This window comes from Lutra lutra, chromosome 10, assembly GCF_902655055.1.
Source record: "Lutra lutra chromosome 10, mLutLut1.2, whole genome shotgun sequence".
NCBI classification, from domain to species: domain Eukaryota; kingdom Metazoa; phylum Chordata; class Mammalia; order Carnivora; family Mustelidae; genus Lutra; species Lutra lutra.
This window is the reverse complement of record NC_062287.1, coordinates 76297629-76314143: the sequence shown is the minus strand read 5'-3', so window position 1 is coordinate 76314143 and position 16515 is coordinate 76297629. Positions and strand designations below refer to the sequence as shown.

Sequence of the window (16515 nt, the reverse complement as noted above, 5' to 3'; positions counted from 1 at the left end):
TATAAGATATACAGATATATATAGATATAATTTTAATATAATTTATTGTCCTATATATTTAAGACAAATATCTTTTAAATGGGAATTTAAATAATAAAATCATCTACTTACAATATCTCTATTAAGTTTATCTTTTCATATTATATATAGCTCTGTGGCACAAGTTTCATATAGTATTTTGTTATTAAGGAAGAAGAATATCTAAACCATTTTTTTTTAATTTCTTGTTGTTAATATTGCATTTTAAGGGCTGTATCTCCATAGTAAATTTCTTATTAGATTCTTTATGGTGTATGCATCTTTTTTTTTTTCTAATGCAAGTTACAACCAGTACAAAGTTGTAATAAAAAATACATTAAAGTTTATTTACTTTTTATATTTTTTGCAAAAAGTTATGTGATATGCTACATGAAAAGTCAGATTTCTGTTGAAACGTGAAGTGTTTTATACTGTTAGGTAAATGAATGGAAGAACATGAAGCATACCCTTACCTTTACAGGTTCTCTTTCACAGATAGAAGTATATGTGCACAAGCATTTCATATAAAACACTGCAAGATATTTCTTTTCAGAACCAACAAAATATTCCACATTATGTAATAACAATAATTATTTAGTACACCTTGCTAGTTGCTAGCCCACAATATTCTTCTCTAACTGAGAGATATATCAACTCCATAATATATTCAATAAACATTGCCACCACCTGATCCAGCCAACGTGACATCCTCAGGTTTCTTAACAGGACTTCTGCATGATATCTTGCAATACAGTGTAACAAATATATAAGTGCATTTTGCATGATCAAGTAGCTTTGGCTTCCTAACCTTTGTAGGATGGGATGTGCCAACTGTCGTAGTTGTGCTTTATTAAATGGTGATGAGTTTTAGCTCACATGAATCCAATGAGTAACTACTCGCTTCTACAATTTTGACCAGTCAACCTTTAAATCACAAACGCAAAAATGGATGGCCTGAATGGAAATGATGGCATTTCACAACTTCTACAGATTGCACTTGATGGTAACTTCATGAGTTTGTTTTGATTCATTTTTATAGCAAGACTTGCCTGGTTGATATGTTTACGTGTGTACACCACTTTTTTTTTTAATTTTTGTGCAATCACAATTAATTTAATCACAAACACTAAAAATAAATCCAGCAATTAGCTTTGTTATGAATAGTCATCTCGCTCCTTATAGGTGTATGAGTCTTGTACTTCTTCTTGTACAAATTCCTCCTTCTTTTCCCAACCATTAGGCCAACCTCCATTGGCCTGTGTTGTGGCACCATAAGACTTGGTGGTACCATAATTTATATAATTTTGAGTAATGTCCCCTGTTTCTTCATCGAGCTCATCTTCATGGATAAATCCACATTTTTCTTCACTTGTTTCCTCAGGGTCTGCCCAGGGTTGCTTCTCTCCTGAGGCAAATATTGCATAAAATACAACTCCGCCGTAGTGGACCAGGGCAGCAATCAGGAAAACATACTGCCATTCTTCACGTGACTGCGATGACAAAAAGCAGCACGGTGAGAACAGACTCCCCATGTTTGAAAAGCATAACCTCTTCTTCGAATGCTCCACCATCAGGCTTTTCATAAAAACGCTATCTTTAGGGGAAGACCCTATTCTGATTCTATAAAGCAAAGACTGTGGTAGAAACTTTCCATAATCTTATGACTTTCATTAATTAAAAAGTCTTTTAAATCTCAGGTTCTGAAATAAAACTCCAAACATATCTGTGGTCTGCTAATTTTTAAAATACCCATCATCTCTCTTGGAATTTCCATTGATTTACGTGTATTTTTTCCTCCTACTTCTTTTGTTTATTTCCTTATGGTGAACAATAATTGTGAAGCTCTACATGTCAGGACAGAGAGCTAATAACAATATTCTCCCACTGATAACTGCAGAGTCTGAATTGATGTTTCCAAATAAAGCTCAGAAGTCTTCTATTGAGTGCTCTAATAAGCTAAGAGAAAAAAAGGTCTTCTGTTGTTGTTTTGCTACACCAGAGATACAAGAAATATTAAAAGGTGTTGAAAAGCACACTGCTTATTAGTTAGGAAGGAAGATTTCCTCAGAGTTCTCAGAGATTTTCTAGTGAGCCTCAGTTAACTCCTTTATCAGAGGTCTGGTGGCTGGACCACAGAGAGAGAGCCAAACAGAATACAGTAATTCTTCTCTACCATAAGGGAGAATCTTCTAAAACGGATCATTTCTTTAGCTACATCTTACCTTATTCTTTGTCATTGCACCAACAATGATAGGGCAAACCATTCCTGACAATGTGCCAACACCATTTGAAATGCCCATTAATATACTGGCATATCTCGGAGCAATATCCAAGTGGTTAACATTGAAACCTGAAATAACACACATCAGCTTAGAGTCAGAGAATCCTAAACCCCTGGGAAGTGGGTGACTGTAGGATATTCTCTACCACATTCAACACACTCAATGCTCTCCTTACAGGAGACTAGGTATACAGCAGGTGCTCAGTAAATATTTTTTTATACTTTAGCTCAAAGATATGATCGGAGTGGAATAAAGTATGGTTTCTTATTCAATACTTAATACATGATGCTCAAATCACAGAGAAATGTTCTCTTAAAAAAAAAGAAGAAGAAGAAGAAGAAAGGTAAGCAGGAGGAAAATGAGAAGTGACAAATCCAAATAACGATTTCTAAATGTGTTATTCTTTTTATTTTCTAGTGGGACTATGTTAATTAAATTGTCAACAATAGAATATTAAAGAGGAAAGGAGAATATATGCATTATTCCAGCAAAAAGCAGCATGTTACATTTATAAATTTAGGAACATGTATCTTACCAGAAATAGCAAATCCACTGAATCCCACTGCAAGTACCAAGAATGAGATAGCTACCCCTCTAGTGTGAGAATAGCCAACGACCAGAAGCAGGGTTGCTTCCATGCCAAAACCTTCAGAAACAAACACACGTAAACACTTCAGAAATTTGTGTAAATTTTTCCAATGAGCCAAAAGTGCTAGAACTTCTCAAGCTTATCTGACCTAAGAAACCTCTTCAGGGAGTCTATCTTAAAAGTAATAATAACAGCGGCAGCTGGGTGGCTCAGCCCATTAAGCATCAGACTCTAGACTTTAGCTCAGGTCATGATCTCAGGGCTGTGAAATCAAGCCCCAGGTAGCCCATGCGCTCTGTGTTCAGTGGGAAGTCTGCCTGAGATTCTCTCCCTCTGCAAATGAATAAATATTTAAATGAATAAAATGAATAAATGAATAAAATATTTAAATAATAATAATAACAGTTATAATTTATGCAGAGAGATTACTGAGATTACTGAAGCTTTCCACTTTATTTTTTTAAAGATTTTTATTTATTTGACAAACAAGGAGATCACAAGTAGGCAGAGAGTCAGGCAGAGAGAGAGAGAGAGAGAGAGTGAGGAGGAAGCAGGCTCCCCACTGAGCAGACAGCCCAATGCGGGACTCGATCCCAGGACCCTGAGATCATGACCTGAGCCGAAAGCAGAGGCTTTAACCCACTGTGCCACCCAGGTGCCCCTGAAGCTTTCCATTTTAATAAAAACACTGAACACACCCTTAAGGTCCAATGGGGGGCAAGGATGAGCTATTTATGTAGTTATTTAAAACTAGGAGTCATAAGGGGTTCCTGGGTGGCTTAGTCATTAAGCATTTGCCTTCAGCACAGGTCATGATCCCAGGGTCCTGGGTTCAAGACCTGTGTCAGGCTCCCTGCTCAACAAGGAGCCTGCTTCTCCCTCTCCCACTCCCCCTGCTTGTGTTCCCTCTCCTGCTGTCTCTCTCTGTCAAATAAATAAATAAAATCTTTTTTTTTTAAAAAACCTAGGAGTTGTGAAAATTTGAGGATAGGGAAGTGATTATAAATGAACAGGGAAAACGTGAATTTAGCTGCATATTTGACATGCACAGTAAAATTACTCACTCCTGTAGATCAGTACTTCATGAACCAAAATCATGTCCTTCATGTGACTTATGTACTTACCACCACAATTCATGATCTTTCTTACTGTAGTAGTTGAAAGAATTTGCTTGCTTCTTAGAAAATCTGCAATCTGTCCTCCAATGGGCACAATAATTGTCATTACTAAGTGTGGCACAGCAGATAGCATGCCAACCTGAAGAAAAAGAAGAAGAGGAAACATACACGTGACCATAAGTGATATGAGCAATGGTCTTGGTTGTTTGAATCTGTCATAAATTCTTTATAGGAAAAGAAAGAGAAAAATACTGTCTTCAAATGACCGCTTACTCATTCCTAGAATAAGCAATAACTTCCACAGAATAAATGAGAAAAGCTAACTAAATTACATTTTATCTTTTAGGAGAGAATAATGCTTTTTCCTGTGTAATGAATCAGTAAATTTCGAGTTTATGAATAAACTATCCTGTATCTTATCACAGAGTGATTCACATTTATGTGCCCATTTCATATTCTTGAATATATTTGCAAAAATTTACCATTTGTGAGTGGGAGAATGACAGAGACAGAGTCAGAGGGACAAGAAATGTATCTGACAAGCTTTAAAGAGGCTGTATTTTAAATTTTTTTTTTTAATTTTTAGGAAAGCTAAAAAACCTTAATTGCATTTTAAATATGTATCTCTTATGAGTTTTATATTTAGTTTCGAAGCTAAATTTAGCCCAGAAAATGCAGATCAATTCTTCAATTTTAGGCATTTTCTATTCAAACATTAGTATTTTGTCACATTATCCACAGCGGTATGTCATACAAAATAGCTCAACCGACAATCTAACCTACCAGCATCAATTCAACACACATTTCTTGGCTAATAATTTTGTGCAAGACACTCTTCTCTGGGCATCATGAGGACAGGAAGTATGAATAAAATGCATTTTAACTGTGTTCATAGACTAAGCAGATTTTGAATATAAACATATTAAGGAAGTTTTTTTTTTTTTCCTAAGTGTAATTTGAAGTATACTTCCTACAGATTAGGAAGTACACTGGGGAAAAGTGTATTATTTGTATAAAAATGTCTTCCAAGTTAGATTATTGAAGGTTTGAGACAAAGACTGGTCAATTTCACAATGGCATACAATAGAGTACCACGTCCACGGAGTCCCGGTTGTTATCATGATTAACCCAGTCAGTGAATGACTCCTACATACCTTAAATGTCTGAGTTATTTAATTCACTCTTTTTTATCCAGATGAACTTTTATTATATTATTACTCTCTTGTACCAATGAAGAAAATATACTTAAAAGGGCTAAATCATTTCCAGAACCAAATACTGAGCCATTTTTACCCGAGTCTGAAACCTGGGCTTTTAAACACTATGCTTAGCACTATAACCATCTGAGAAAGAAAAATCAAATAAAACCAGACAATGTGCTGACTGCTCTTTTAATTTAGTTCAAAACCTGTCATTTAGTAAGGCCTAACAAATCTGAACTAAGTTAAACTCTAAGGTAAACCGACATTAAGGCAAACATTATCACTTTTGAGAATAGCACCTCCAAAGCAGAGTTGTTCTTTATTCCTGACTAGAAAGAAGCTCTCAGACAAGAAAACATTCTGAAATACACCACGTAAGGATTTGCGCAACATTGTATGTTGTGTTTGCTTTTAGAGGCAGAGAAAATGGGAGAATGACTTGCATTTCCTAAATTCGCATAATGGGCCCGCATTTTGACTCAGTGTTTAAGGCATCTGAGAAGCTCTTAAGTCGAACACCCTTTGCTATTTACTATCTACTGAAATAGACATTTTAATTCCTTTGGATAAATGAAGAATAAAACTATGATTATCAGCTACTCACTTTTAGCAAAGCACTATAGAAAGTGGAAGGAGCTGACTATCTAGAGGTTAATGAGACAGAAGTTGGGGATATCCTACTCCACTGACTTAACACTTGAAGGTACTCAATCTCTCAGTTTCTAGGACAATATGGGGACCTATTCAGTATGTGACCTCATCAGGGCCAAGTTGCCCTGATGAGGTCACATACTTTTTTTTTTTGAAAGTTATTTATTTTTTTTTTTGAAAGTTATTCAACGATCTCCTCAGTCTTTGGTGATTTACCATAATCACTTGCAATCACATGTTATCAGAATGCTCACAACTTTGGGGGAGTATCATTATTTATGATAATCCCACAGCACTTTGCTCATTATTTTAAGATTTTACAAGACTAGGCTAAATGTTTTGAGTCTATGACTGATTGATTCTTCATAGAAACTCATTAGACTTCATGCATTCTCCTCTTTGCTTTTCTGGGTCACAGTCTGGATTTCCTCTCTCCCCACCTGTTCCATATTCTGTTTAGATATTAGCAGGCTATCACACAACAAAGAGCAGCCACTGAACACTTCTCTTCTGCTCCTAAATGTAAAGCTCAAAAGGAATGAATGTTTCCTTTCATTTGGTTGTCTCTTGTAACGTGACCTCTCAAAGCACTAGCCTTCCCTTGATAGGTCATTTTCAAAAGGCTAAAAATGTTTCTATATAAGCATTATATACTATATATATAATATAATATATTAATTACAATTTATATTAATTTTTAATTTCTATAAAATACTAAAATATAACTTAAAATATAATATATATACACATCTATGCATATTTCTGCTTTAACTGGGTCAGTCTACTTGAAATGAAGATTGAGCTATTGCACTTGTGGTTTAGTTTAGTTTAGGATACTCAATTTAACTAAGGTTGGAGAGAACTATCCTCCATTTAAATATTTTAGTTTGCTTACATTTTGCCGTGATTCTGAAGGAGGATATTAATACCATTATTTATGAAAAAGAAAATCAAAGCTGGCAATCATTCAAAAACCAGCCCCAGGTTATATATCAATAATCGATTGCAGAGCTTGGATCCGGAGCCATGCCAGCCTGGATCTAAAGCCTGTTTTCTATTTCCATTACTACCTCCTTTATACATTTTTCAAGTAAGTCAGTGACTTTTTTTTTTTTTAAGAGTATAATCAAAATCTTCAAGCCAATCTGTGTAGAACTTATCTGAATTTTAGTTAAAAATATAACACGTGAATCAGATCAACTCATCTGGTTATTCTATTTAGCTTTTGCAAAATATCATTGCTTTTACTCAAGCACTTTTAATTAAGTGGAGCTACAGGCCCAGAATGACCACACGGTTTCATTAACATCAGTTGGCTCCTTCACTTCTCCCCCATGAGACCTGACTTTATTAATAGCCTCTCAGTGTCATATTTGTCCTAGATTATGAAAATGGACTCACACCTCCAGCTGCCTTTGTTGAGAAGTGTAACACCTCTCAGAGCTTCCAAAGGCTACCCTGCAATGTTTGATCAGCTCTAGAGAGAAGAGGCCTATCTAAAGCAGCCATTCTTCTCAGGAATGGAGGAAACAGTTTCCTTAGAAACAGGGATTACAAAAGAGCTCTTAGAATAGCTTCTCCCTAAACTCAGGTTTTCTTCAATTCCAGGCCTCAGATAGTCTTTCAAGTAGAGACATAATATGAATAGGGAGCCCAGCTGGATGTATGTAATGACATGAAGAGAAATGGCCAGTCCATGGGCAGCACACACAAGTGTATTCAGGACTCCGCAAAGGGCTTGGCAGGGATGGTATTTAACAAATACTTGCTAAGTGCTTAAATGAAGATAGGGTCCACCTGAATTTGAATAGCATAGTAAAGGGAACTGAAACATAAATTAAAGAATCGGGGCTTAAGCTTGAGTCGGGCATATATTTCCAGCGTGGCCTTGGGCAACACAATACCTTCCCTAGTTTGTTTCCCGTCAACAGAAATGAGAGTTATCCAGCTGGTCAACCAAATAAGATTGTTCATGAATGTGAAAGGATCTTGTGAATTTTAAACACTTCTATAAATACAAAGTCGTTATTTTTATGTTCATTTTGTCCTTCTAGAAAATCCCAGAATGATTATATTTTCACAGCTATGAACAAATGTCTCTAAGATTTAGCATACTGTGCTGTAACTGGTAACTAATTACTTTCGTGTATACCACCAAGCCGGGAACTCCTGAGCATGGAAACAATGATTTTATTTCTGAACCTAACACAAATCTTCACACACATCCTATTCAACAAATGCCTGTTAAGTGAATAAGTTGAATAAATGACACATAAGAATGTTTTCAGATTTTTTTTTTTTTTGCTTTCTCAAATCTTTTAGCAAGACAGCTTTTTTTAAGTTTATAGGAAATTAAAAAATTTTTTTTACTCGAGTATAGTTAACACACAATGTTATATTAGTTTCAGGTGCAGGACAACGTAATTTGACAAGTTTATATGTTATACTATGCTCACCACAAGTGTAGCTACCATCCATCAGCATACAACATTATTACAATTTCATTAGCTATATTCCCTATGTTGTGCTGTTTGGTCCCATGACTTATTCATTCTATAACTGGAACCCTACATCTCACATTCCCCTTCACCCGTTTTGCCCATCCCTCATTTCCTATCCTTCTGGTAACCATCCGTTTATTCTCCGTATTCACAGGTCTTATTCTGCTTTTCATTTGTTTATTCATTTGGGTTTTGTTTGGTTTTGTTTGGTTTTAGATTCCACCTATGAGTGAAATTGTATGGTATTTTTCTCAAAACCTGATTTATTTAAACTAGTATAATACCATCTAGGTCCATTATGTTGTTGCAAATGGCACAATCTCATCCTTTTTATGGCTGTGTGATATTCCAGAATGTCTGTGTGTGTGTGTGTGTGTGTGTCCATGTGTATTACATTCTCCTTATCCATCTATCAGTCAGGACTACATCAAAATAAAAAGCTTTCACACAGACAAGATAACCCAATTTTTGAAAACATTGAAGAAGAGATTGGTAATTATTTAAACACAATTCCATTTCAATAAAAATTTTTTTTGTTCACTGTTATATTGTCTCTGACCTGAGACTTAAAGGAAGTTATGTTTCTTTAGAGGGGAAAGGCTACAGCACTGTCCACCTTAACTGAACTGTAAGTTCCATGAGGACAGAGACTGGGTTGATTTTGCCTGTGTTTCCATCAAAAAGAGCGATTTCTAGCAGACAGCTGAGTACAGCAGACACTCCAACACCTCACTTAGTCTTTACTTCCCAGAAATTATTTGTTAAGTGGATAAACAAATAAATAACTCCTAAAATTTAGAAGGTAAAATATTGACAAAGGAACTTACTATTCAATTGAGCACAAAAATAATGCACTGGTTAAACAAGGATAATTTTCACGTACCTTGCTGATTTCAAATCCAAAGACTTCCTCAAAGTATGCTGGCTGACTAATCAGTAGTAAGTAAAACGTCCAGCTTCTGCAGAAGTTGGCAACAATTATTGCATAGACAGGCATAGATGTAAAAAATTTCCTCCATGGGGTCTTGAATTTCTGAAATCCCAAAAACGAGAGCCATTCTGACCATTTAAAATATTTTCTGACTTAAATGGGAATAATAGGTGCTTTGCATTTCCAGGATGTATGTGTTGAGGCATGAGTAGGAGGTAATGGAGTTAATTGCAGCAATCTAGTTAACCTTAGCTGCATGAATAATTGTTGGAAGAAAAAAAGATATTAGCCTCTTCTGATTAAATTGATCCCATTTGAGGAATGTATAAGATCCTATGTTTATAGAAAACAATTCCTAAAGCACAGATCCTAGTTTCCAAGATTTTTTTTTTTCTGGCAGTGATAAATCACACCTCAGCTAAAGATCCTTGCCCGATCAGTGACCTTGTTGTTATCCAAAATATTTTATCTAAAACATTGAGAATTCAATATAGTTAGGAGGAGAAAAATAAGAAAAATTAAAAGTGCAATATTCCCGACCCTATGTAAAGTTAATAATACCACTATTATAAATTCTCTTTAATATGTATTTTTTAAAGATTTTATTTATTTATTTGACAGATAGAGATCACAAGTAGGCAGAGAGGCAGTCAGAGAGAGAGGAGGAAGCAGGCTCCTTGCTGAGCAGAGACCCCCCAATGCAGGGCTCGATCCCCGGACCCTGAGATCATGACCTGAGCCAAAGGCAGAGGCTTTAACCCACTGAGCCACCCAGGCACCCCTATAAATTCTCTTGATAGACAATGAATGTCAATATAAATTCTATAATACTGAAGAGCATGGTTCTATAAAACTCACATGGTACACAGCTGGGTTGAAGTATGTGTCTACCCAGCACAGACCATGGACACATCATAACTAGTTATTTACAACATTCAAAACATTCAAAATTAGCCACCTACATGGGATTGGCTTTACTTATGATACCCATTTAGAAATTATATCTAGTGTACTCAAAGATTCTATATATGCCCAAATATGAAGCAAGTATCTTCCCCTAAGACTAACATTTTTAGTCTTGGTATAACATTTTTAGACCCAAAAGTGTCTTTCACATTCTCACTTACTCAGTGACTTTATTTTGAATGTCAAAATACTGTTCGGTGAAGTCAGAGTAGCCTGAAAAAACTCCATTTAATGCTAACTTGGGATCGTTAACCTGGCCAAATTAGTAAAAGGGGAGACAAACATTTTTTACACAGATTTGGTAATTATTCCTGGATGGAGAGCCTCATAACTGCTAGTATTGGCTGTGACTCTAACTAATCTAATTAAGCCTTTCAAGGTCACTTTAACAGTTATATAGTAAGAAGCTATATCGTCACGATCACAAATACACATGACAAAAAAGAAAAACCAAACCAGACCAAAAGCATCTCCTAATAATATATAATGAGTACTGTGGCTTTGAATGAAAATATCCAGTGACAATATCATAGCTGGGTTGAAAATGTGCATTTTTTAAACCCTATATACTCTGGAAAGATAATGCCAGATAAATATACTTATTTCACAGAAAATGAAAATTGTTCAATACAGGGATGTCAGAATTGTGGTATTATGTTAGTGTAAGAAGTAACTTCAGAATATTATTAAAAGTAAATAACTTTTTCCTGCTGGGAAAGTGTTTCTATTATTCATATCTGGATCATCTCTACTAAGAAATTTATTCTTCAGGTTGTAAAACACTTCATCAAATGTGAGATAGAAGCATCTAATTTTATATCTTAAAAAAATTGTTCGGGGTCATAGGAGGGCTTATAGTATCCTGGTAACAGTCTACTTACTGACCTGGCTGTTTGCTTCACATGTGTGTATGGCTTACAAAAATTAAGCAAGTTGTTCACTTATGATTGGTGTGTTTTTCTGTATATAGGTTAAATTTAATTTTTTTAAGAAAAAATATTTAAAAGGCTTTACAGTCAGCTGCAATGTGCACTTCTTAATTAGATGCAGACTCCAAAGAAATAGCCACAAAGGACATATGATAATAGACTAGATATTCGAATTTGGACTGGGTATTAGAAATCGGAATATGATCTAGGTATTAGGTAATGTTAGGGAATTATTCTTCATTGTTTAGATATAATAATAGTACTTAGATTGTGAAAAAGTATTTTTAGTTTTCTAGAGATGCATGTGAAGTATTTGTGCTAAAATGTTAGGAGATCTCATTTCCTTTGAAATCATTCAGCAATAAGAAAAGTGAAATAAATAAGGCAAAGTGTTGACAACACTTGCATGTCTGCAGTGGATACATGAATGCTTCTGTTACTATTCTCTCTGTTTTGCTGTATATGGAAATTTTCACAATAAAAATTTCAAAATAACCGTAAGTACAATGACCAAAATATAATCTCATTTTTAATTTTGATTTGAAGCTATAAGAAAGTATCAAACTTCAGTAAGAAGTGGAATATTATGTTTGGAAAAAATATTATGTTTGGAAAATATTATATAAATGGACCATTTGTCCATTTACAGATGGAAACAGACAGGAGGAAGTCCTGAGTGCAGACTATGCCAGTCCAGAGTGCAAGAATTTGTTTTTAAGTACTGAAGATTCACTTCTGAATGATATCCAGTATGGGATTTTTCTTATTCATTAAAGGCTTCAACAATAGTGGGTGAAAGATAGACCTTTTTTACCTAGGCTGGAATGTCAAAGACAGACCTTCTCTAATAACGAAGTAGCTGGACTAAAACTTAATTAGAAAGAGGGGAGGAGCCTTCAAAAGAAAGAGAAGTGTAACTTATAGGAGACACTGGTTCTCTACCTTCCAGCTCTCAGCATAAGGAAATTGAGTTACTGTTTAGGTGCTGAATTTCTGAGCCCGTCTAAATACATTAGTTTTGCTTCCCGATTTTTAATAGTATCAAATGGCTATTTATTAATTAATATGTATGATATATTAATGTCACACAGACTAAAAGATTTGCATTATTGATGCAGAGCTGCATTTTCTCTCTCCACAGAGCCCATGCAAGAAATCAAATTAGAATCAGAAAAGGGGTCCATGTTATATTTTTTATGATACTTTATCTTCATAAAAAAATCCTGAAAATAAGACTTTATCAATAACAAGATTATATTACATTAAAAATATTTTTATGTCAGCTCTTACTGACTTTCTAATAATTCTGGATTTCTTTAACCACTTGTAACGTAAATACACACATGTAAAACCTACATTTAGACAATTCAATACACAAAAAATAGCCCTTTTCATGATTGTGTTAGGTGATCTGGCATTTCCTACGATCTGAAATTTAACCTGTATACAGAAAAACACACCAATCATAAGTGAACAACTTGCTTAATTTTTGTAAGCCATACACACATGTGAAGCAAACAGCCAGGTCAGTAAGTAGACTGTTATCAGGATACTATAAGCCCTCCTATGACCCCGAACAATTTTTTAAGATATAAAATTAGGTGCTTCTATCTCACATTTGATGAAGTGTTTTACAACCTGAAGAATAAATTTCTTAGTAGAGATGATCCAGATATGAATAATAGAAACACTTTCCCAGCAGGAAAAAGTTATTTACTTTGTTGAACTTGTTTAAATTATGAACCATTTGAACATCTATAAAAGCTTATTTAGGTTTATAGTCATTGCCATAGTCCAGGGAAAACTTGAAAATCATTAAGAAAGATAAAGAAAAAAAAAGAATTATAGATGGGGGAAGTAAAAATTATTCCTAAGTCAGAAAGTATGGATGGAAGAAAGAAAACAATCATGATTGACAACAAATTGGTTTTGTTGAATAGGGACCCAGAAAATGGTTTGGTTGGTCAAAGGGAGGTGAGATGAAGAATAAAAACAGGAATGTACACCATAATAAAGTCCTTACTTCCATTGCACCTAAAAGATTTGCACTCTCTCCAATGCTTTCTTCAATGTACCTACGTTCTTCATCTGTAATAGTAGGATGCTTTGCAGGACTCTCATAAGACACCAAAAGCCAAAACATGTACCAGACCATTCCAAAGCTTCCTGCAAGGAAGGGGTCAAAAGAAGAAAATCAAAAGTCTGTCATAAATACCCCCCATTTAACTGTCATTTGCTGGAATAAAACTGTAGGGATCTCTTGATAAACCCATTCTCTAGGATGGGAATTGGAGTTTATGCTTCTCCAATTCAGTTCTTCTCGTGTTGATGCCACTAAACTCCAAGCTTCCTGAAGGCTTGTCCTGTAGTTTTATCTCTTTGTCTCCAATAAGGCTGAGACACAGCATTGGATAATTATTGAATGGTGTGGTTTGGGATATGTTCATACATCCAACAAACATTTACTGCCTTTACTATTCCAGGCACTCTGCTAAGTGAGAGAAACATGGTGAACAAGACAGAATTCCTGTCTTCAAAGAATTTTATAAGGGGGAATTGTTTTCTTATTTGCCTTCCTTGGCTATATGAGAGTGGTCTGTATTTCCACAAAAACAGAAGTACTCATTTCCCTTTCTTGTTAGCACTTCCAGATCTAGTAAAGAGATTATTAAATAAAATCTAGATTATTTTAGCTTGGGTTGCTACCATTCATAAAAAAGGCAGGGGGTGGGGGGCTTCTGTAATTAATGTAGTAACATTTAACACTTCATGTGACGATGTACCATTATTATTTTCAGTATATAATATTACCTATTTATCACTCTGGGCAAATGAAAGCTATAAATTCTAACACAAAAGACTGTTTACAATTTTTTTGCATCCCTTTCTTTATTTAGCACTCTATTAAAACATGCCCTTATTGTGAAATGTAAATCTAAAGTATTAATAAAAGAAAGAATTTCAAGTGATTCATTCCAGTTTCCCAGAGGCTAGTCATATCATTTTTGGCTTCTACTGTTCTTTGTCCCTTGGGTAACAGTCTAAATGCTCCTGATCTCTATAATACTTTTTTCTTGCTTGTTCAATCTCTAAGAATTATTTCTTAATACCACAGATTTTCACGGGCCATGCTCCTTTTCGTTACCAAACATGACAGCAAACACAAATGGGAGTTAGATGGTATGTGAAAATTTGGTATAGTATAGTGGTTATGGAATATGGCTCTCCCGGATTCAAATCCTGGCTGTGTCACTTACTAGTGACGTGCTCCAATCAATGACTGACTCTCCGTGAACCTCCACTCTAAAACGAGACAATTTCTTTTCTATGAGATTGTGGCAAAGTATAGTTAAAGGAGATAATGCATGAAGCAACTAGCATGGTGAATGGCACAAAATAAGCTCTCAATAAATGAAAGCTCTTGTAATCCAGTAGTAATTATCATCACCGCCGACTGAACGCATCTGAAGTGCTGGACATTCAGCTAATGGCTATATATGCATTATCCTCTTTTAACATAAGCCACTATACAGGTCTTATCTTATTTATTTTTGAAATATTAATATTGAACACGTGGCTCAAAGACCTCATTTTTGCTATACACAGTAACTAAGCAAGTACTATGGGGCTGTGGTATTTTCAGATTATCTAATATTTAAACTTTGTATCATTCAATGATAGCTATTAAATAAGATACAACTTGACATAATGAGATTGATTTTCATGAGTGCTTTGTGTAAATTAATATTCTTTTTTTTTTAAAGATTTATTTATTTTGAGAAAGAGAGAGGGAGAGCATGTGCACATGCCAGGCGCATTAGCAGGGGAAGAGGCAGAGGGAGGGTGGGGGAAGCAGAATCCGCCCTGAGCAGGGAGCCTGAGGCTGCTGACCTCATGACCTTGAGATAGTGACATGAGCCAAAATGAAGAGTGGGATGCTTAACCGACTGAGCCACCCAGGCACCCCTGGAAATTAATATCCTTACTTTAAAGTCACATCATACTTTCAATCAAGTAATGGATTCAATTAAGGGACAAATCAGAGGATTTAATGTCCGGGCATCCCAACTTGTACTATATACCCTATACACATTTGCTTTCAACTTCTTTGAATTATGGACTCTAAAATCTAATGAAAGATATGGATTAAAATCTAAGAAAAGCATCTCCCCAGGAAAAAAATGTACAAATCCATGCATGGCTTATCCTTTAGACGTTCATGAATCTAAAACCTATCTATGGCTTTTGAACCAGAATAAGAGCTCTTGCTATAAAGCATATTTAATAATATTCTGCAAGCATAAGAATTTGCTCTGATGAGAACATTTTGAAATGGGAGTGGATCATGCCAAATTTGGAAGCAGCCATATACTGTTCAGTTCTACCTCATGATGTCATTAATATTTCACATTCTCCTGCCCATGTCCAAAGATGGTATTAATCAATGACATCATGGGCTGCCTGGGTGGCTCAGTTGTTTAAGCCTCTGCTTTCGGCTCAGGTCATGATCCCAGGGTCCTGGGATCGACTCCCGCATCGGGCTCCTTGCTCAGCAGGGAGACTGCCTCCCACTCTGCCTGCTTGCGCTTTCTCTCTCTCTCTGACAAATAAATAAATAAAATCTTAAAAAAAAAATCAGTGACATCAGTTGGAATCCAGCTCTCTTATATTTCTTTTTTCTCATGGCAAAAAAAAAAAAAAAAAAAAAAAAAAAGTCTCCTAGAGAGAGACTCTAGGGGTACTCTCAAGTGGTAAGCTTTCTGGTTCTAGTTAGAAAGTGAACAGAAAGGGACTTTAGACTTAGGACTTCTTGTCCTTTTTTATTTCCGTTTGAGGGCTTCATCTCATTTCATCCTGGAGTAACAAGGACTAAAATGTGAGGTTGCTGCAGGTGACTGTTAATAATTTGTCACAAAAGTGAACTGTTGCCTTAGCACTGCTATCCCCTGCCAGCTTCCCGTCCCTGCTCAGTTTTGAGGAGGCAGGGTCCGCCGAGAAAACGGTAGCAAAGAAAGAGAAGTATGTTCTAGCTCTTTCCTCTTAACTGGCTTTGAATCAAGAACTTATTTATTTTTTTCCATAATCGAGGACAATACATGAAATATATCATAAAGTTTCTACCAACAATGTACTTGTATTTTTAAAATAATAAATAACAAGGTAGTGAGAATCATAATGATAGAACATTTTCCTTAATCTTCTCAAAATATAAGGAAAGGATTCTTAATGGAAAAAAAAATGTGAGTGAATGCAGAAGTATATTCAGTGATCTACCTCACCATTTTAGTTTACACCCATGTCTTTGAACTTTACTGTGTAGTATGCAAC

At 35.3% G+C, this 16515-nt stretch overlaps 1 protein-coding gene across 1 annotated transcript in view; it reads right to left on the bottom strand.

Annotated features, from left to right (window-relative positions):
- Window positions 1-1108: 1108 nt before the first annotated feature.
- SLC17A6 (solute carrier family 17 member 6) overlaps window positions 1109-16515 on the bottom strand; it is a 40340-nt gene continuing 24933 nt past the window's right edge. Inside the window, exons 7-12 of the mRNA XM_047692018.1 lie at window positions 13211-13353; window positions 9245-9394; window positions 4014-4146; window positions 2836-2946; window positions 2241-2368; window positions 1109-1508 (exon numbers count right to left, since the gene is read on the bottom strand). Coding sequence (XP_047547974.1) covers window positions 1173-1508; window positions 2241-2368; window positions 2836-2946; window positions 4014-4146; window positions 9245-9394; window positions 13211-13353 — 1001 coding nt within the window. The 3' untranslated portion in view covers window positions 1109-1172. The remainder of the gene's footprint in view (window positions 1509-2240; window positions 2369-2835; window positions 2947-4013; window positions 4147-9244; window positions 9395-13210; window positions 13354-16515) is intronic.